This window comes from Palaemon carinicauda, chromosome 1 (assembly GCF_036898095.1).
Source record: "Palaemon carinicauda isolate YSFRI2023 chromosome 1, ASM3689809v2, whole genome shotgun sequence".
Lineage (NCBI taxonomy): Eukaryota > Metazoa > Arthropoda > Malacostraca > Decapoda > Palaemonidae > Palaemon > Palaemon carinicauda.
In genome coordinates, this window is record NC_090725.1 from 259,690,766 (window position 1) to 259,714,677 (window position 23,912).

Here is a 23,912-nt window from a genome sequence, read left to right on the forward strand (position 1 = left end):
CTAATCCCCAGTCCATTAATCATCCCTGGCTTTACATGATTAATCCTTCGGGCATTAGGAGGGAGGGAGGTGGATATATTTGTCCACAGCCAGCCAATGAATTTATCATATTGCGAGTTCTTTGAAATTTAAACCCTATTTTGTTGATTAGATATAAATATAAAAGCAGTCAATTAGGAATATACTGAAATAAATTAATATATAACTATCCTAAACACATTAATATCATAATCGTAATCATCAATATTATTAGTATTTCAAAAAACTACTGGTCAATAAACCTGCCCCACATCTGATCTTTATTTTTTATCTAAAGATACTTCAGAAATTTGAAACTCATGTGTAAAAGTTATGTAAACTTCATTTACTTGGTTAAAAAAAATAAGCTTCAATCAAAAATATCTCATCTTTAACCTATCCGCACTGCTATACTTTTTTCCCTTACTTCTTCTCCCTTTCTTGAAAATTATCATATAATCAATATTGTATGATAATTCAATAATCCAGAATGACAACAACTTGTTCGATTCCGATACTAATGGATAGTTCCAAGAAAGAAAAGTCTTTTAAGGGTATATAAATGTATAAGCCTAGTTTTATATAGGCAAAGGAATATTGGGAAGCTGGAAGTACAAGAGGAAGAGATACCATATACTGCTTTTAAATGTTCGGTTTTAACATAATAATTATTTTTTCTGTTAATGTGAGAAGTTATTTGAATGCTTGAAATAAGATCAAATAATGGATGACAATAGTTGAAATAAAATTTTTGAGAAATATTACAGAAGAAACTATGCTATAATTTCTATAATTAGATATTTACACGTTCAGGAAATAACTAAACTGTGACCATGAGAGCTCACGCAGTGCTACCTTCTTACTTTTAGGACTTTTCGTGAATGTTTAGACTTTTATTACAAGTAAGTGCCATTGTTCAGCCAATTGAATTTCCACCAAAGTTCGTTTGCGATAATTTCAAGCATGAACTTGTGATCTAAGTTCGACTAAGTTTAAGATTTCCGATTATTTGTTGAGGAATAGAGGTTTGGCCTTATACGGCACACGCTCTGACACTATTGCTACTATATTGGATTCCCCATTTTAGCTGAAATTCTTAACGGTACTTTTGAAAACCTGAGCTATAAAAGTATTACAGAATTCTTATTTGAGTTTGTGTTGAGGTTTGGACTTATGGCTACATATCAGGCTTTAATTTCCCAAATCCAGCGCTCTGGCATAATTCTTTGAACAAATTTGGCTTCGCGGTATGTTAGAATATTCGTTATGTCCGTGATGGAAGTGAAAACCCGATGTTTTTAAAAACATTATGAAACTACAATGAGATTGGATTTGTTATCAATCACCAATGAACAATTTTTCTCATAATAAACTTCAGGACCTCAACTCCAGGAGGACAAGGAAAGGGAGAAAACATACAACATCCCATTCATGACAAATAATATTTGGTTTTCCGAGGACATCAGTCATACGAATAATAGAGCGTGTCAAATACTTGCGATTCTTCAAGAAAAAAAAAACTAACACGATATTACATGCTTATGCTGTATAATGAATAAAATGCAAGAAGAGTAATGAAAATATCCAAGTTTTGCATAACATGAAATTATCTTCAGCATTAGACACTAAATGCGTTCCTGATATCGGGATAAATCCCATGAGATAATTTCATATATCTTGACTCGTTTTACCTAATAGAGTCTTCATTACGATATTTTACTGATCGCCGTATTTATTTACGCTAAACAACTCATAATAAAATACAGTTTCAAAATATGCATTCATGAAATGGCAACTTTATCGTGCTTGAAAAATCAAACAGACAAGGTAACAGAACACAAAGAATTCCTGAATATCTAAAATCCTCAGTACAACGATTTCCAAAATAGGAAGTCCTGTTACATCACACCCAGAGCTCCTAAACAGTGTCATTAGTAAGCAAACAAATATTTTAACTTTAAAGATGAAAATCTCAATGCATCTGTGTCTGAAAGGTTTATTGTTAAAGTCCCTGTACCAACACACATGGTTTAAGGAATGCAGGCAAAAGAAACACTGCACCCAAGCAATCAATTCTCATTACGCAAGACGTACTTCCTTGGAGATGCAGATTCCTTTCTTGGAACTGAATTTTATATACCTGCATATTACCATGGCATTCTATTAAGTGAGTCGCCCAGAAAAAAAAGGTGGAAGAAATTTCCCTTTTACTAATGGACCCAAAAGCCCTGGATTATGGGCGTCGTACTCAATGAACTCCTGTACCCGGAGGGTATAAGTATATATTGAAGCAGTCAAAGTTACATTCTTCTTTATAATTGTTATATTTAATATGCTAGGCTCTCTCTACTTGGCAAGCGAGTAAGTGCACGCTTACGTGTGTGTTGAGGGTGTATGCAAAACAGATTTCTTAGAAGCATATGCAAATCATGTAAATGCAAAGTACATTGTGTGTTTTGGATAATGCACTTTTACATAATACGTACCCCAAGAGAGAAACGGTACGACAGTCAGCCTCGTTTTCGCAAAATAACATTTAAACCAGAAATCCTTATGGGATGACTTTTACCATGACACCGTTTAAACATTTACCTTTAAAAATCTGTATTGTATCGTCAGAAATTTTCGGAAATGTTAAATTCAAGGTAAACAACCTTCTATTTCTCTTCTTTTAGAATTCAGTTAATATAAACCAAGCAAACACATATATATACACTGAATTTCTCTTTTAAATAAATATTTACGTTTCCTTCCGCTGATGCAAAAGATTTTAAAACAAAGTTGAATAAGAGCCAAAACGGAAAGTTAATACAATTGAAGTCTGAATTCTAATGCCTAGAATTCTAGCATGATTTAAATAGCTTTATTTTCAGTACAAAAGAGATTCCTTGATAAACAAATAATTACCTACAATAATAATAATAATAATAATAATAATAATAATAATAATAATAATAATAATAATAATAGTAGTAGTAGTTTGAATCACTTTTAAAAACCAACTCTCTTAGAGCCCAAATAAATAAGTCTTTATAATAACAATCACAAAAACCTCTACCTGAAACAAGAAGCAACAGGTACACGCCAATGGGACATAGTTCTTACAAATGGCAAGCATCCACTAACCTGCAGCTAATTTTGTTGTGTATTCCTTGTTTTCAACGATGTAATCCAGGCCAATTCGGGAATCCATCACGGCTCTTATGGCTGAAACACACTCGACCTGCGATGGATAAAAATAAGTGAAATGAGAGGCAATGTTCGATAATTAATTCCGAAATAAGTTATTCAACAATGGGCGAGAAAGCTTTTGCAAATAAGTTATCAAATAATCTACCGAAGACTTGGGCAATAAATTATGGACAAGAAACCTCTACTTAAAGTGAACATATATGTAATCAAGTAAATGAGAGGGTAGGCCGGACAGTCAGCCACTTTAGCCAACAGAATATATAGTAAAATTAACTCGTCCTAAAATGAAAAAAAGCATCTTTGTAAAATGGCATGAAAACGGGTTATTTACTCATTGTTTAAACATTGTAAACATTGGATAGAGACACATCAGTATAAAAAAAGTTAATAAAAAAGATGAAGATGACAGAGCTTGGGATAAAAACTATTAACACCTGTGTTTTACAAAAATATTATACTATAAACATAATTAATTTATTTTACAAATCTGAGGCTATCTTATTGTATAAAAAAAAAATCGTCTACTGTTCATGCTAATACTGAAAATAAACAGGTCTCCTAAGGAAATTTTTAAAATCTCGACAGTAAGATAAAGGTCAAATAATTAGCAACGCAGACAAATTATATGAATTTAATGAAAAACTGGGGATATGAGAAGGAATAGTATGTAAACGAAAAGCTCAATTGGAATTATTAAGTGAACGTCTACGTAACATATACAAGGAACAGAGTCTTAAACAGTGCATATAAGATTTCTGCGATTACTTATTAACTCCATCACCACACAGAGGTATTGAAGTGAAATTTTCGGTTCAGTCTCGTGGCAAATCCAAATGGTATAAAGAAAGAAAATCCCTTATAAAAAAGGAATAGTTTTTAAAAGTAACACAAATTACTGCAACACATTAAAGATTATGTAACATTTGTCTTTTACATATAGCTTTCAGCTCAATGGAGATCGTGGACAATTGTTACCGAGAAGAAGAGATGCAACATCATACTAGAGAACAACACCTAAAAAGCAAACGGATAAAAATGTTCAGCCATTCACTTCATCAATGACAATGTGTACAACTGATGCTCCTATATCGAGAAAATTTCACATTTAAAACAATCGCACAAGTTCTTAGGCCTTTGGCAATCTTTTATCAAGCTATCATCATGATCTTTTATTAACTTACATTGAATAAAAACTAGAACACGGCATCAGTTGAAGTCTAGCCAAGCACCATGAATTAAGAAAAAGTTTATGCCAGTCATTTTTTTTACAATGCATTGAAATTAGCTTCTTTGACTAAGACTGAAAGCATAAAACCTAGTTAACCAGGCGTGCTTCTACTACAGCTACTAGCTACCACATCTTTATAATAATTGATTGTACTCTAAATGCCAATTGCAAGCAACATATCAGAGACCGAATTTTCTCTGAAGCCCTTTCCCCGGGTCTTATCTCAAGCATCTCGGCATCTATAAGCCAAGTAAATTGCCATCATAACTCACTTGAAGTATAGCGTCAGTAAATTTATTGAGTCCTCTTTCACAGAGGCCGGCCAATGAATCAAAGAGAACGGCAAGTCCGTCCAATCGCAGGAACTCCTGCACCCAACTGGAGTTCCTCTCGTGGAGTTTGCGCTTGAGGGCGCTGTAGAGGCGGGCGGAAGGCGAGCTTAAGGCCGCAACTAGCTCGTCAGGGGCACTCGAGGACCACTGCCAGTTAGAGGATGAAGCGGTGGAAGCACAAGAGTTACGGTGCTGCTGGAGATAAGATTCTGAAGGGATGTCACCTGCAAAGAAAACAATCATTGTTAAAGTACTTATTGTACACTGTATGTTAAGATATCCAATCAAGATACTCTGGAATAAATATACTAATAAATGAGAATGAAATATGAAATCATTTCAATAAATTCATTGCTGAAATTCTAAAATCTCACATTCCAAACTACAAAGTAAGATACAGCATAACAAACATATCGAACTTTAGCAAGTACAATCGTTTCTGCGTAGCGTTAACGATATTTTTAGACGAATACTCATTAGTGTTTAGAATGATGAGGATGAAGAACAATAGCCTTATGAATCTATTCCTTTATATTTTACAGGGAATGCACAATCTAAAATTATACACAAACACGTGTTACAAAGCACTGCAGTACAAGCACATTAACACATGAACAAACTATTATTACTAATCTTCTCAACATGAAATTTAGCTCAGAATTTTCGAAATGGGAGTTATACTTCTAAAAAGCGGTCAGTACGTTATATATATATATATATATATATATATATATATATATATATATATATATATATATATGTGTGTGTGTGTGTGTGTGTGTATGTGTGTGTGTGTAAATATTGAGTTCATAAAGTTAATTATTCCTACCGCGGCACTGAAATTATTGGATAGCTCTTCCAAGCAGCGTTAAAATCACCAATACACGAAGCAACTACCAAAACAAAATTTCAAAGTTAGCAAAATTCCTGGATATAAGATATAGATTAACATATATATACCAGATTTCAACTCGCATGGAAGAGTAGCAACAAATAAATCCATGTGGACGAGTTTTTAAAAAGAAAACTTACTTTGGTTGAATTATATACAACATGCAAGTACGTCAAGACAATATTTTGTAATTCACTTTTCTCATAAAACATAAAAACTTCCATCCTCATTTCCCAATATCTTTTCACGACAATAACATCGTAACAAATTCTTATTTTATAAATTCTATGCATTCAATGTTCATGATAACTTGCAACTACAGTAATACAGATGTTAGATAACAATATTCGATAAAAATGGAAAGGGCCTCTTTGGTTCCAATAAAAGTAATCATTCCAGGACACTGGAGAAAGAGAGAGGAGGAGAGAGAGAGAGAGAGAGAGAGAGAGAGAGAGAGAGAGAGAGAGAGAGAGAGAGAGAGAGAGAGGGGGGGGGGGGGGGCTAGCTGTCAAGACAAACGCATTCGGACCGAGAAAGACCGGATCTCGAGATATTAATAAGGGTATACCAAAGTATACAGAACAACTAACAGGCTGGAATACCGGATGATGACGATCATAATGGATGACCAATCGCAACCCAAAGCTATCACATAGATCCTAAGCAATGGCCATTACTGGATATAAATATGAAGTTTGATCCCAGGCATCTAATAATCTCCGTCACATCTCGAATGTGAACAAGTTTCGAACCTTGTGCAATAGATTTAGTTGACGACAACTTTTTGCTGCCGCTAAGAACTCGTTCCAGGGACCGGGTGGGAGACCAGGGAGCTTTCAGGTTTTCTGTTTTTGAACGGATCACGGGAGGACAACGGGAAACGACACGGGAATAGGGTATTTTAAAGAGACAACAACAAAAAGGGAAGATGAGCAGCCTTTCTTTGATTTGACAATTGAAATTTCTACGATTCGGAATTAACTAATAACTAACTGCTTGGTACTTCCCAACGATCATTTCATTTTTTCCTATACGGAAGTTATAGATAGGCCTCATCCGTCTTTGGAATGCGGCCTTCATAAATGGAGCATCCCTTTAAAAACCCATCTTTACAAGACCACATCAAAGGGGAGCCCTCTCCAATAGTTTCTATCCGCTGAAAGATGATACGGATGTATTTTCTATATAAGTGTCATTTGGGCTCCTGTCCAACTGTAAATGAATTAGACGTACCCTCTAAAACCTACCCTCTACTACAGACACTATCATTCTGTTAGATATGCCTGTTTTTTCCCTTAGGCTGTCAAGCTATGAAATTCCCTCCTTTCTCAAATTATCTCGTTCTCTTTTTTTTTTTTTTCAAAAACAGAATTATGCATGGGGATAAATTGTAAGGCATTACAAAATTGGAGAGAAGAATTAATAAATAAAAACAAAAACTCTATTTGTTCAATAATATGTTCAAATAGTTTTGGTGATAAAATATAATTGTCTTATATGACTAGAGACTTCCCCCTAAGACCCAAAGAAAAAATCCATCTTACATATCTAGTTAAGTCTATCTTAAGTCGGTTGAGAAGATTTTATGCCACCCTTAATACTAACGGATGACTGCCGCTGAACAACTTCTTAGCTTAGCGTGTTGCGCATCTTATTTACATTGTCAGAAATGAGGATTCACTGACGATCATTTGATAAATCCTTTCATGCATATCATATGTTAAAGTACCCATATAGGATGACTATAAATACTGTATACCGCTTATCTGCTATCTACAGTATGTTTGATTCCCCTCGCGAAATAATGTCACAACTTGTAACGAAGAGCCTTGTTAAAAGCATATTAAAAATATTTGCAAAACTTCATAAAAAATTAAAACACAGACTGATAGCCTCCAAAATTCATATGCCCAAAGCAAACTGATGATAATCTTTAAATAAAACAAAACCTGTCTGTTTAGGTTCTCACGCATACAACTAAGCAATTCCAATCTCAATACATACGCACACAAACATATTATGTGACACTGAAGATTTTGTGAAAGTAAGGCCTTTAAAAATGTTGTAATAAAATCATTAAAAACAATACTCTTCAAAAACGTTTGTTCAAAACAATAAAAATGTCTAAAAGTAAAGGATTATTAAAATAAAAATTCCATAAGGGGGGGGGGGGGCTAATGACGAAATCAGAGTTACGCAAATTCAACCTTCAACTACTTCCAAAACCAAGTGATGTGCAACTAATCCAGTTTCTTGTATTAAGTGACCTTGGCAAAAATGATGCCTAGCTTGCTGCAAAGCAAAGTGAGCGCCACATGTGTTAATATCACTACAAATTTCCATTACTAACACCATAATCTTGGGCAATAAAAAGCGTCACTGGATTGTAATGTCAGTTATCATAGGGAATTATCGATTATTTGCGATCAATTGAAATTCCATCTGAAAGGCTAATCACACTTACTAGTCATTTCATCATACACAGTATTATTTATACATACATTAAAGACAGACTCGTAAGTAAAATCTCTCTCTCTCTCCTCTCTCTCTCTCTCTCTCTCTCTCTCTCTCTCTCTCTCTCTCTCTCTCTCTCTCTGCTCTAATTATTCAGAAGAATATAGATAGACTGGAAGCAGTACAAGCTAAGGCCACCAAACTAGTTCCAACACTAAGGCAATTTGGATATAGACGGAGGATGGAACATTTGGACTTATTTGATCTACTAACTCGACTACTAAGGGGATAGTTAAGAGAGGCATTCAAAATTTTTAAAGGAACAACAAATGTAGATTACAATAATCTATTCACGCTTAGCACAAATCAGTCCAAAGGTAACAGATACAAATTGGAATTGAAAAGATACACCTGGAATAGACTTCCAGCAGATGTAGTAACCAGTAACACGGTAAACGCGTTCAAGAATAAGCTAGACAAGATCATAAGAACTCTTTAAATGTTTAAATTAAATCGCTTTACCAAAGAGCAAATGGAGTCTCCGCGGATGGACTAAAAAGTCTTTGAGACATCCAAAATCCTTGTAATGCCTTGTAAGTCTCTCTCTCTCTCTCTCTCTCTCTCTCTCTCTCTCTCTCTCTCTCTCTCTCTCTCTCTCCCTCTCTCTGTAGTAAAATCACCCTTAAAAGCTTATGGTGACCCAACAAAACTTCTTGTGAACCTCGGAATTATTACTTTATCGAAGATTTGAATCATTCCGTAAAAACAGGACATCCACGTGTTCAAAATTAAAACAGTGCTCCCTTTATTACTGTTCTTTCACGCAAACGTCTTATCTATACAAAAACAGGAAATCAGAAAAAATTTACTGTTACAAAATCCAAAAGTCTGATTTAAAGGGGCAAATTACTTTGGCAGAAATTATGCTCCTCGGATTTTGAAATATTTTTAATATATTTCGGTATTTTTTAAACAGAGAACTAAGACAGGGAGATACTGTTAAAGAAAAATCTTATAAAGAACTATAATATTTGTAAAGAAAAATAATCAAAGCACAGCTTACTCATACTGAATCTAGACTGGAAAACTGTCTTGGAAATTTCTAAACATTACTCAAACAAATACAATTACATCTGAGCCTAGCTTTACGTCATGTAACTCAAATTCGATAGAAAATATTTTATTAGGTGATCGACAGTAAGCGTAGTTATCCTAAAACCAACTAACTTTTCATCTCAAATTGAGAATAAGAAGCCTTAGATTTATTACTCGTGTTAAGGAAACCAGTTGTCCTTAACCTTCCGTCGGTCGATCAAAAATAAAGTTAACTTGAACTTTTGCCAAATACAATTAAAGCTAAAGAAACCTTGTGTTAGTTTAAAAAAAAAAACTTAAAATCAATTGCGGCAGTATCAAACTAGCACAAATTATCATTATAAATGCTTGGCGCATATTGAAGAACCTATAAAAATCGATAGAATGACTGACCGCAAAGGAACTGTGTCTTGCAATTTTGCGATAGACTTTAAAAATCTTCGTCACGAAAAGTTCATAAAAGAAATTTCCATTTGAATTATCGAAGCTTCAATGACGTCGAACGTCCTCTGTCATCACCATTTCCAACTCAATGCGTCATATCATCAAAAGAGATAAGTGACACGATCGACTGTGGAAAATACAGGCTAAAAAGAACTCGGTAATAGGCTGGTAGTCTCTTCCCTTAGAGAGGTCTGCTATCTCCAAATACCCGCCATTCAATCCTATTTACAAGGAATGAATGATAATGCCATACTCTTCTCTCCTCTATAATATTCGACTCACGATATATTGTCAGCTATTTCGTTTATTTTATTTTTTATTTTTTATCCAACGAAGGTACCTTTCCTTTGCTCGTAGACGCACACATAATCATTGTTTCACGAGACTTGAAAAATGGAGTTTTTATGATAAAACAAAGTTTTATGAATACTTACCTGGCAGTTATATATACATAGCTAATTATCTCTATTTCGGCAGAATTTTTCTAAAACTAGGCAACCGCCTTGTGGTGGTTGGGTGGTAACACCCGTTAAAGGGTGGTAGGAGGAATCATTCCCGTTTTCTGTAATGATTAATGACCGTAAAAATCCCTTCGGAATATGATAGAGATTTGAATTACATCGATTGGCTATCCATCCATCTTATGAATGAAATAACTTTAAAATATTCAACCCAGGCAGAATTCTAAAAGAATTAAGTTCTCTCCGTCAATTCACTATATTATTACGTCAAGGGCTTTCAAATGTAGTTTGTTGCTGTGTGCAATCTTTCCACATACACTCAGAAATAACCTTTGCATACATACATACAATATATATTTATAAATATTATACATATATATATATTTATAAATATTTACAAATAGACATATTATAAATATTTACATATATAGACATATATATAAATATATATATATATATATATGTATATATATATATATATATATATATATAAATTATATATATATATATAAAGGTCATGATATCCAGGAAGAGTAAAACTGATAGTAAAATATAAATGAATGCCGTAGTGAGTAAAGGGGCATTAGAAAAATTGCTAATACGTCTTCTTTGTAAGCATATTTTCATACATGTAAGTAAACTGACAATATGGCTGAAGTTTCGCCAGGAGTACATAATCGTATGCTTAACAAGCAAAACGCATTTAGATAGAGTATTGGTGGAAAGCCTTTATATGCAGCAGCATTTATATACAGTATTGGTAGAAAGCATTTATATACAGTATTAGTGATCACTATATACTTTACATGGTTATTCATAACGTAAAAGTGAAAAAGACAATTTTACGCAAATCTTTTTAAGTTATATTGCTTAGGCAGAAATAAACCGGGAGGTTCCTTGAGAAAAGACGGAAATGTAATCTTAAGAATGAAAATGCAACATAAAAGAATGAAAGAAAGAGAGCACGAACCCCGAGTATGAATTACACTAGAAATGACTGAATAGACAGACAATTTACGATCAACCGGAGACGCTTTTCTCGTTCGACCAGCCGACTTTCCAAATAACAGGATGGGGGCAACTATTACCACCTCTCTCATTCAGGACGAGTCGGAGACCCAACAATTCCGAGAGAGATAGACCGCCTCGACTCTGTTCGGTCTTGACCTTTTTTTCCTACCCATCTTGATTTCTTTCGAGAGGTACCTTGGTTGGAGAATCCGTTACACAACAGCGAATATATGATAAGAATAAAAATGAAGGAATCACACAAAGAAAACGGATCCCACTAAAGAACACAAGAAAAATAGAACGGGGAAGATAAAATCTGAAATAAGTAGTAAGAGAGAGAAAGCTAACTGCAAGTCAACGAAAAAAAAACAAGAAGTAATAATGAATGAAAAACAGACTATAGCAAAAAGCATTTGCGTTCTTTAGCTGCATTTGAATGGCAGTGTTTTTCATTACACTTCAGTGTTTTGGCATTTATTTATTGTTAAACAACGATTTTCCAATCAGTGTTGTTTTCATAGTATTACTTCTATCGATGCCTTCATCTTATATAATTCTTAATCTTAGTTCCTTCAAAATGTAATAAGTCTTCTTTTATTAACTAGTTGTTCTTTGTCTTTTCCACGTATTCAGTTTAAAATCCACAGTAAAATGGTGCAAGATACAGAGAACGATAATTAATATTATTATTATTATTATTATTATTATTACAAGCTTATCAAGAATAATATTATTAAGCCCACAAAGCACGAAAATATACAATTTGTTCATAAACAGGATCAATTATTTGCACAAACAAGTGTGCTGTAAGTGTAAAGAAAGTACAGTCCCCATCAAAAGTGGTGTTGCTTCGCCAGAACTGGCTTGGAGAGATCATGCCCTTCTAACCTTGAAAAGTGGACCACGTTCACACAACCAGAACAGTTTAAAGGTATAAAGGTTACTCATGAATGACAGAGGCAAGGGACGGTGACGTTGCCCTAGCAAGCAAGACAATGTCCTAGAGAATAACCATATATACATATGATCAGTCACAGGCGCCCTCTCCACCCAGGCAAGGACCAGGGAGGGCCAGGCAATGGCCACTGATGCCTTAGTAGGTGGACCTATAGGCTGGCTCCCCCCCCAAAAAAAAAAACTTATCCTTAGCTCACAAGGATGGTGAGGTTGCAGCCAATAAAGGAACTAAAAAGTTTGAACAGGACTCAAACCCCAGTCGGGTGATAATCAGACAGACATACCAATATGGAAAATATGAAAGTCAGGCAAAAAGTCCAATAATGATATATATATATATAATATATATATATATATATATATATATATAGATATAGAGAGAGAGAGAGAGAGAGAGAGAGAGAGAGAGAGAGAGAGAGAGAGACCCAGGTGTTTAGGATAATGCAAATGGATATTGCTGTCTGACATTTATCAATATGAATAGTCAATTTAATTATTTCTATACAGAAATATGATAAGATATTCAACAAAAATGTTGTGACAAAAATTCTTAATAATTATTTTCGAAATGATTTACGATAATATATCATAAAATATAAGGGCTCTCTCTCTCTCTCTCTCTCTCTCTCTCTCTCTCTCTCTCTCTCTCTCTCTCTCTCTCTCTCCTTATACTGCATACATTTCAGTCATTATTGCACTTCCTTACCCGATTCCAGTAACTAAACTCATTCTCACCCGGGAACAATCCTAACTATGATCTGGTTGTTTGAACATCGGCCATCTTTTAGGGCAAGAAAGGCACGATCTCTCAAAGCTGGGTCAAGCTAGGAAACACCACTTTTGTTGGTAGCTGTACATTGTATAGATGTTTAATCTCAATTTTACTTATGGACACGTTTGTATTCGATGTATGATCGTGCCATTGTGCATATACACGTATATACAAACTTTACGATGAATTACACATACATAGGTACAAAACAAACATAGACACACGATACTTCTTAAAATTGTTATGCGAAACTATAACAACATAGGATGCACCTAACAGATGACTGTAAATGCTATTTTAAAAGAGTGAAACAGACAATTATCTTTAAAAACTTTTTTATATTCTTGAGGCAGCAAAAATAATCATCTGTTCGTGTCTTCTTATATACAAGGTCAACTTTACATCATTCTAAATTATTTACCCTGTCTTTTAAAATGAATGATATAAAACTGCGCAAGTGCGTAACAATATCTTCTCTGCATAACACCACTAGCAAATGAAACCTTTATTAGGGACCCTAGTATTAACTTGCTCCCTTTCACCTAATTTCCGATGAACAGGTAATCGTGTTCCCTAACGCCAACTGAGCAAAGGGTGTCTGTTACAGGTCGCAAAGCTTTCACATTATATTACACGACGGTTAATGTTAAGTCATTTGTCATTACCTGCACGCAAGAATGCACTTCCCAAGACACCCGCAGGGAAGGAAGGAGCTCGAGGAAGGGAGATGTCAAAAGGCAACTTAAATTGGAAATTGCTATATTTATATTCCATCAGGTGGAATCTAATTAAACTAATAAAAAATACATTTATATAGAAAGATAAATAGATAGATAGAAATGTTTGCGTGTAACTTTTTTTCGCAATATTGAGCTGTTTAACTCATGACTCAGGAGAAAAAGACAACACAACGGCCATTACCACATTTATTCTTCAACTACTGAACCTCTTCAAAATAACCTGACCCATCATTTCACCTACATTAACATTTTTACAAAGACAGCTATTTTTTTATTTGGTCCAATCAAATATTCATACAGCATTTATACATGTAAATAAATTAATTTCAATAGTTTTCACCTTTCCTTTTTCTCAAAGTGCAAGCACCAGTTAGGTAATAACTGAGAAGCGAGGTGAATGCAACTAACTTTATTTCGATGGAGCATGAGTGTATATACAATCTGTTCAAAGCAAGAACGGTACAAAAATTCAAATACAACGATGCAAGAGCATAAAGGCTTTAAACAGGTTATCAGTGTGAGGGGAGAGCGATAACGATGATATATATATATATATATATATATATATATATATATATATATATATATATATATATATATATAAACAGAAATACCGTTAAAATGTACGAGCGTGAGCGATACACATGCAGTACAGCACTTTACATTATATACTGTGTGTGCATATATATATATATATATATATATATATATATATATATATATATATATATATATATAATATATGCATATATATGTGTGTGTGGGTTTGTGTGTGTGTGATAAAAATGAACCTTTAACACGTGATAAGCATAAAATATGGATCATGTCTCAAAGGAAATAATCAAAACTTCATGTCTTTCTAACATCTTCAATCTCACAAAAAATAAAGGCCCTTAAGATATGTAATAATTTCAAGGTGTTCCTCAGGGTAGTGGTCTTGGCCCATTACTTTTTATACTATATACACGTATGTGGTCTGTCCCAAAAACCAAGCTTGTTGTATATGCAGATAATGCTAGTCCCTGCATTAATTCCATCACCTCAATGTAGGACTAGAGTTCCTGAATCCTTTAATAGAGATCTAGCTAAAATTAGTGCATGGAGCGAATTATGTGACATAAAGTTGAACCCTAACAAAACTCATAGTAGCAAGATTGTAAGTAGGTCGAGGACAGTGGCTCCTCAACATCCAGATATTTGCACTGATAATGTTTCTTTAACTATATATAACTTAAAAATTTTAGGTGTGGTTCTTGATTGTAAATATACTTTTGAGCAACCCTTTCGGTCTGCTTCTTCTTCAATTGCACAATGGCGCACTAAGAAATCATTTTGAGATTTTCAGGGATCAATCTATCTTGAAGAAATTTTTTAATTCTTTCATTATACCTTGTTTCGTGTTTTATTTTTCTGTCTAGTCTGCAGCTGGTGACTCTCATCTCAATCTTTTGGACAAAAACTTACCGTGTATTAAATCTCTTATTCTGAGCTTAATATCAATCGCTAAAACCGCCATTCAGTTTTTTTTTTTTTTTTTTTTTTTTTTGTGCATGTTGCATAAACTTTTTCATAATTTTGACCATCATTTGCATTCAGATCTTTCCACTGTACCATCCTGTGGGTAGTACTAGTTATGCAGTTAATTCTAACAGTCTTGCTTTCTTCATCCTAAGGTTCAACACTTCAAAGTATTCTAGACGTTTTATTCCATCTGTGACCAGATTGTGGATTGTGGAATGTCCTTCCAAATTTGGCAGTTGAATCAGTGGAACTTCAGAAGTTCAAACTTGCAGGAAATGTTTTACTGTTGAACAGGTTGTTCTTAGTTGATCCCCATAGTTCATATATGACAGATTAATTTCAACGTTTTTACTGAGATTAAAATATTTCATATCTTTATTCTGGGCTATTTTCCTTGTTGGAGCGAGAGGGCTTGTAGCATCCTGTTTTTCCAACAGGGGTTATACCTTAGGTATTAATGATATTTCCAACAGGGGTTATACCTTAGGTATTAATAATAATGATTATAATACTGTGCAGGCTGTTGACCAGGTAATCAGTAGGACCAGTATTAGGTCAATGGACATTCAAAACATTACTTATACAGTTTTTGGTTCTGATACATATGCCTTTATATGATTGGCCTAAATATACATACATATATATGTACATATATATATATATACTATATATATATATATATATATATATATATATATATATATATATATATATATATATATATATATAAAGAGAGATGAAGGGTTGAAGTGCGGCAACTAAGAGTTGTTGAGACTACAAGTGGGATGCTGTATAACGGTGGTGAAAGTGTGACTGAGTTGCTGACCAGGATTTGTAAGGTATGTTTCCAAGAGCTGTGAGAAGAATATTTGTTCCACCCTACAGAAACAGTCTGTAGATCATATGTTTATTATGAAAAGGTTATGCGAAATGTGTGAAAGAAAAGGAAAAAGATATACGTAGCATACAAGCAAGAGAAAAAACTTATAGAATCAACGGAGTCGGAATATGAAGAGTTCTGTCCATGCATAGTATAAATATAGACTGCCGATGATAGGTTTTTTGGCAGGAAGTAAAACTTTTATGATGGCAACAAATAATGCATAATGATATGAAGATAGAATAGGCGTTGGTCTGATGAAATATCAGGTATGATTACACAGGGATGTGTTATGTCTCAGAATCTGGTTAATATCTTCATAGATAGATGGATCCGAAAAGTAAGTAAAATAACAGCCAGTACACGTGAGCACAAAGTTGTGGAATATGAAACTGAGTTGTGAATCGAGGAGGGAAGAATCAGAGATCGTTTGAAAATGCTTCCAAAGAGGAGAAAAAAAATAAATTAAATCAACGCCTGAATAAAGTTAATAAAGTAAATGGAAACCAGACAGATGGAACAATTAATGTTCAAATGGATGTTGGATCCAAGAGAACGGGTTACCTGAAAATATATTTGGAAGCAAATATAATGGTTGAGAGTCGTTTCATAAAAGGATGGCGTAAGGGAGGTGGTAGGGTGTATTGTATGTAAAAGTTAATGATGGGACTTTAGAGTGTTTACGGAAACTAATTCTCCATTAAGAATGCAAAGAATGGATGTTGAATACCAATTATTAAAAAATTAAAGTTTGAAGCTGTTGCAATGAATCACTGGTATATAACAGGTGGTTTAAAAACTGAAACGGCGAGAAATGTGGAGATAAACAGAAATGGTTAAAAGGTTAGTGTAGGTTTGTTCAGTGCTTTCTTTTCATTTGGTGACAAGTAATACACGAATAGACGAACAGATGACGATAATTAGCGTAATAAGAGGCTGGATTAGAATAATAACAACAATTTGCTTGATGAGAAGGTCGTAGATGCTCAAGAAGTGAGGGAGGTCTTACGGAAGAGCGGTGAAGGGAGTAAGATTTTGAGGGATTCGTTCCACTGCTGATAAACGTGTTGTTGTATTAAGTAACGAATGCTTTGGAAGTTTTCTGCACCAGGTGTGCATCCACAATTCACCTGTTAAGATTATAGATAAGGCAATTACTATATTTTTTCTGCAGCCACTGCCTAGGGGGAACTGCCAATGTTGAAGAAAAACTCCATAGCAGCATATATGAAAAATAATTTGAGACAGACAGAATGCCATGTCCATCGAATGGCAAACCGAAAACCGCGCCAGTATTCAAATGTTAATATAGAAAGAATTAAAAAAAAATCTTCAAATTGAAGCCACAATAGTAAATAAGCAATTACAAGCCTACTTAGGATTAAATCCTTAAAAAGAGAAAACAACATGCCAAAAACAAGTAACTCTTGCACAAGTCGGGCGCAACTACAAGTAAGCAGCGCTGCCAAAAAGTTTCTCTTCATCTACCCGTCCTTGCCTTAGTAAATCAGAGGCAGAAGCCTGAAGGTCACTCCTTTAAAGGATTTTTTTTTCAATTCATTTACCCGTAGGTACAGTACATGATACGAACAACCAAGTTTCTCTAAAAGAATAATAAATATATTTTCAAACTGCAAAACTCTAGAAACTCCTCTACACCAAAGACTAACGTCATTCTTAAAAACTTTGTGTGTGTGTGTATATATATATATATATATATATATATATATATATATATATATATATATATATATATATATTCATATTTTTCTTTGATTTGGCTCCATTCAGTTCTTTAGTTTTGGATCTCAACAAATATTTTGGGTTGAAGTGGTTGGCTATATATATAGATAGAGTACAAAGTAAACACACATTAGTTAAGCCTAAATTATTTCTTCGGCAAAATTACTGAAATTGCTATACTAGAAAGTAATTAAATCTCATTGTTATACCTATTAATTCAGTGGGTGATTGATGAATAAAAATAAAACATTCATCTCCTATGAAAAAAGAAACCGATATACAGTACACCCTGTATAGTATAATAGCAAGCATTAGAAATATAATTCACCAGAGTGTTTAGGAACAAGTTCCAGAAAGATGCATGTGCAAGTATCGTATCTTTCTCAAAACTGACCACGCATCAAAAAACGGAGCAACATGGCTAATGTCTCTATTCCAACAATCATTGTTTAAAGCCAGATGAAAAAAAAACTGAACCTCAGGAGACCTTTCTGACAGGGAATTTTCTTTTAGTAAATCAATTATCCTCAAGACATCAAAACAAAACATAGCGATTATCACGCCAACTTCAAAGGCAAATGAGCTTCTGACATATGGCCCCTATCAGTGGAAGTGATGTAAAACAGATGGTGCTCTTTCAAATCCCAACAACAGCAAAGTAGTGTTGACGTATCTTTCGCTTTTTTTTTTTTTTTTTTTTTTTTTTAGGTGCGATCTCTTCTTTACTATATAGACCGCCGAGGGCTTTGGTAATCGAAGGGTGCACAACGGGAGATCGGCCCAATAACAATCACCATACACTATCATTAAGATCAGATTCTGTTGAATGATTATAATGTTGATGGCATCGAATCATCTTTATTGCTTAGGGCTCCTTATTACATACGAGATGGCTGGTAAGTGCAAGGTAAGTGTGTCATAGATCACGAACTGTATTCTTACAGAATCTAAAGTTACTATATGAAAGCATATTAAATTTCGAGACTGACATATATATATATATATATATATATATATATATATATATATATATATATATATATATATATATATATGTGTGTGTGTGTGTGTGTGTGTGTGTGTGTGTGCGTATGTGTGTTTACTATATATATATACTGCATATATGTGGCCTGTATTCAGTACCGTTCCTCGCTATAATAAATGTCAACGATATAGGATAAAGGAGTAGACTGTACAGCAGGCTTAAGAACAAGAAAAGGAAACTTGCCAAAAAAAGAAAAAAAAAACATATAGCTTAATTGAATTTGAATATTCAGTACATGCGCATACACAAATACACACACAATATATCATACACAAAAACATACACAATATATATATATATATATATATATATATATATATATATATATATATATATATATATATATATACAGCACCATAGCAACATAGCAATGAATATAGTTAATTCTGTCAACAGTACAACTGAATGAAATCATCGAAAAATACTGATATATAAATATATTTAATGGATGAATAAAAATCATCTTAAATAAGGGAAGGAAAGCTTTCTTAAATAAGAAAAGACCACGACCTATGAGCTATGGTTTAGCTCAAGTTTTGAGAATATTGGTTACTTAACAACAGCTGACGAAAAGCAACTGGGGGGTGCGGCTGTGACAGGTTGGTTGATTTAGATTATAGAGGCCTTATACCAACATGGCACCTTCCATGATGGAGGCCTATGCTTGTCGCAAAGTATTAAATAGAAATTAAGAGACCTAGTGTTAAAACCTAGAGGACCCAGGTTTAAAATCTAAGGCAACCAATCACTACCAGCCTGGCTTAACCTTATACAGCTATCATATATACAAATCTTTAACTTTACCTCACCCTCTGAAATGCTCACAAAATGAGTATGGAAAAATAAGACCAATCAATTTTCTTTTAATGTAGTTATTTTCATGAAATAACTTTACACATCCGGCAAAGCTTTACGTTATACTAATGAAACCAGAAATCGTCCTTTATCAAGGGCCACTCAATATGTTGATACCTCCCCACATTTGATAAGCTTCACATTGCATGCTTACTACAATTTTTTTTTAACGCTTTTATGATTGACAGTTTCTTGAGCATATCCTATACTCAAAAAAGTGAATGGTCAACTTCGGCACAGAGCCGTCCTTTTTCCCCAGCAACTATAAATTATTATTGTATTGCCTCTATTGATCTCAGGGCAAGCTATCTAATCCAGTTTAGCTCAAGTCTTTTGTGCTTTGAAAATAAAGAACAACAACCGTCCAAGGACTTTTTTTTTTTTATTACTGTACATCCAATTTTATTGAAATTGACTTTCTAATATCTAATATTATTTGAATCAACAATTTTCAAAATAGTTTCAGGCTATAAAACGCAGTTCAAGGTCTGATAACCACCTATTCCGTTCACCTTTGATAACGACATACCTGCCTTTAATGATCTCTTCCCACATTCTCTCATAAACCCCATTCCTATTCTCGTTCGTTAGAATCCTATCTTCTGTATTTATACCTTTCATCTCCATCAGCTGATCTAACTAAATCAACAATCTGTTTCCCAGACTATGAAAAAAAAAGCTTGCTTCCTTTTTCCAAAACCTGTGCTTTTGCAAGTTCTTATGTAAGATGTATCAAAAGGCCTTTCATTCAATGCAAGTAACCAGTTTTGATGTTTCGCACTTCTCCTTAATGGAGTAATTAGAACTTGACGATATAGAAACCACTGATGGACATCATAAAACAGGAAATATATAACGAACTAAAAATTCCATCATTTTTAATAAATCCGCTCTTGGAAAAACATAAATGTACGTTAAGAAATACACAGAATATATATATATATATATATATATATATATATATATATATATATATATATATATATATATATATATATATATATGATCAGCATCAAAGCCCCCTCTCACCCCAAGCTAGGACCATGGAGGGCCAGGCAATGGCTGCTAAAGACTCAGCAAGATCTATAGGCTTCCAAATCCTCATCGATGGGAAGAGGCATTATTAACCAGCCTGCCACGTGTAAAACAGGTATTATATTAAGAAACAAGTCAATAAACAGGTATCAAAGACTCCCTTCCACCTCCACCTCCAGGTAACCTATTCCACTACCGAAATGAAAGGAAAAGTGAGTCTCGACAGTTGCATTGACTCAGCATCACCAACACCACACAAATTCATGAGTCTTAAAAAGGCCTCGAGATAGAGATCTGGGCGAAGGAGCGGATGTGGATAATTTGGGGAACCAATGTCAAGCTACAATGGGTTAATTACACTCATTAGCGAATGTCAGGGCTAATGATTGTTACCACATCGTTGCCCATGAGATGTTGAGATTGCTTTTGACATTGCCAGTCAGGCATCTGGTAATTTTCCTACTAATTCTACAGGGTGCTAATGCTGATAATATTACAATCTATTTGATATAACACCCATATAGCAGTGGTGACGTATACCATATGCCTCCAGGCTAGTTTACGCTTCATCACAACTTTATTGTACGAAACGTAATAAAATATGATTAAATGGAATGTTTATAACCTCTTGAAGACACATGAATAAATGAACCCCATAAAACATTCGTTATTTAGAATAATTGTGTTTCAGCATCGATACGATGCACAAATAGCCAACAACTTACAACTATATATAACTGCTTTAGCTGGACTAAAACCTTTTTATGCTCAGAGACAGACAGTCAGATAATTTTAAATGTGTTGAGTGCATCTGCCTACATACTCGACTTACTCGTTTGCCTAAATCAAATATCAGAACTAAGACACAAAATGACTTGGCAGATCTTAAGTCCTGGCCTTTCGCATGAATTGGATATTTATCGATTTATTCATGCAAGACATATTACTTGGGGTGCGTGTTCACCACTGATGGAAGGGCGTCTGCAGGCAATTGACCTTTTCCTTCAAAATTCAATTCACTTTTTACTCCTTTGTTTATCTAATTACCTTCCGCACCAAGTTATTTGGCAGTCTAATATTAATGGAGTTGAGAGAGAGAGAGAGAGAGAGAGAGAGAGAGAGAGAGAGAGAGAGAGAGAGAGAGAGAGAGAGAGAGAGAGAGAGAGAGAGAGAGAGTGAGAGAGAGGTAATTAGAAAATTAAGGACATGATGCACAGGAGGGGAGGATTGCAACAAACTCATCAACACTTGCTATCATCACACCAAGTTTAATTTCTAATTTCAACCCTGCTACGAAAAAAGGTCATAATAATAATAATAATAATAATAATAATAATAATAATAATAATAATAATAATAATATGAAAATATACGAGGGGAACGGCCAAATAAAATCAATATGATTCTTCACTATGAAAGAAAAAAATAGCAAGAATCAAACAAGATTAATTCAATCTCTGAATGCTCGTAACAACACCGAAATTCAGAGCTACGAACTGATATGACTTCAGTGGTAATTTTGAATCCGGCACCTAATAAAGCACACGTCACTTGAATTAGAACCACCAAAGTAAACAAATAACCCACACACCTTCACATTGAGAGAGAGAGAGAGAGAGAGAGAGAGAGAGAGAGAGAGAGAGAGAGAGAGAGAGAGAGAGTCTAGACATAAAACGCAAGGAAATCTCTATTTATGCAAATCATTTCACCAAATATAGATCAACAAAATTAGGTTCGACAGATTTGGGGAAAAGGATTCTACTTTAATAAAGATCCTAATGTAATTTAGCGGATTTTTTTTTTTTTTTTTGGCTCATCAAACGTCACATTGATAATTTTTCATTAATGTGTGCTACTTTCAAGAAAGATAATAAGAACTACAGTAGATGCTTCATGATTTCCCTCCACTTAAACAACTCACCAACATGGGGCAAAGAGATAACTAAAATGCATAACTCATCCCTATAACAAAAAGAGGTTACGAAACTGTAAAGAACCTGAAAATTAATATTCCGGCAATTATAACCATAATGTGATTGCATCAAAAGTTTACCAATTCGATTCTGCTCCACGGGACCTTTGGCCTTGACCTCGGAAAGGCTAACTCGCATATGCATGATGTTCAAGTTGGTTTGTTTATATTAAAATCTGCTTTACAAGAGATTTTGGACACTTGAGTTATTCCTGAGCCCAACAATTAGCGAGAAGAACAAACTTGAACTTTTAAAAAATACATATGATTTTCTTTTTTTAAAGCAAGAAGAAAATATGACAATTTCCTTGTTATGAGTACATAAAATAGGGCCTCCTTCACTTCGACATGTCAACCAATATGCCATGAAAAGCAATAAATTACTACCTTAAAAAATAAAGATATGAGAGGACTTGAATAGCGGCAAGATTTCAATACGCATAAGTAAATAATAGATTTTTATTAAAATGTAAAAACTGGATTATGATTGAATCAATTCTAAAATCATGACTCTCTCTCTCTCTCTCTCTCTCTCCTCTCTTCATCTCTCTTTCTCTCTCTCTCTCTCTCTCTCTCTCTCTCTCTCTCTCTCTCTCTCTCTCTCTCTCTCTCTCTCTCTCTCTTTGGTTCACAATGTTACAAAACGTTCCTTCTCTCTCTCTCTCTCTCTCTCTCTCTCTCTCTCTCTCTCTCTCTCTCTCTCTCTTGTCACGTCACGGAATTCCACCTTCGGCTCGAGCCAGGGACGTATGTGGAACTCCAACCCTCATCGAGAGTCATCGAGTTGCCTAGAGGTCATTTCCATCACGCAGATAAGATTCATTGGGGGCCAGATTATGAATCAGAATATTGAACCAGATCTTTCATTACTCCAATCTATCATGGGGTGAATCAGCTCCTGCAATGGTTACTACTGTCCTTAATGGAACAATTTTTTTTTCTTAATAATACTTGCCAGCCCTTTTCTGAGAGAGAGAGAGAGAGAGAGAGAGAGAGAGAGAGAGAGAGAGAGAGAGAGAGAGAGAGAGAGAGAGAGAGAGAGAGAGAATCATAAACTAGGTTATTCTCTCCTTACTAACGCAAATTGTTAATGATATTGTTGGGGATTAACCATGATGATCAAACCAAGCAATGGGGAAATCATAAACCTCGACTATGGGGTCAAGATGTTTTCATTTCTTTGTTTCTTTTCTGTCCAGTCACTTGCTTGAAGTTCACAAAAGATACGTGAAATTTCATAACTTTATACCTCTTCCGCCACTTCA

General features: G+C 34.3%; 2 protein-coding genes across 4 annotated transcripts in view; both read right to left on the reverse strand.

The window, feature by feature from the left end:
* Positions 1 to 23,912, reverse strand: part of LOC137655558 (uncharacterized) — a 454,428-nt gene that overhangs the window by 217,536 nt on the left and 212,980 nt on the right. For all 3 annotated transcript variants that reach the window (XM_068389471.1, XM_068389460.1, XM_068389465.1), the window contains 2 exons: positions 4,711 to 4,994; positions 3,145 to 3,241 (listed from right to left, as the gene is read on the reverse strand). In XM_068389471.1, the coding sequence (XP_068245572.1) occupies positions 3,145 to 3,211 (67 nt within the window). In that variant the 5' untranslated portion in view covers positions 3,212 to 3,241; positions 4,711 to 4,994. The remainder of the gene's footprint in view (positions 1 to 3,144; positions 3,242 to 4,710; positions 4,995 to 23,912) is intronic.
* LOC137638918 (uncharacterized) overlaps positions 4,159 to 23,912 on the reverse strand; it is a 58,561-nt gene continuing 38,807 nt past the window's right edge. Inside the window, exons 5-6 of the mRNA XM_068371298.1 lie at positions 4,711 to 4,994; positions 4,159 to 4,224 (exon numbers count right to left, since the gene is read on the reverse strand). Of these exons, the coding sequence (XP_068227399.1) occupies positions 4,159 to 4,224; positions 4,711 to 4,994 (350 nt within the window). The remainder of the gene's footprint in view (positions 4,225 to 4,710; positions 4,995 to 23,912) is intronic.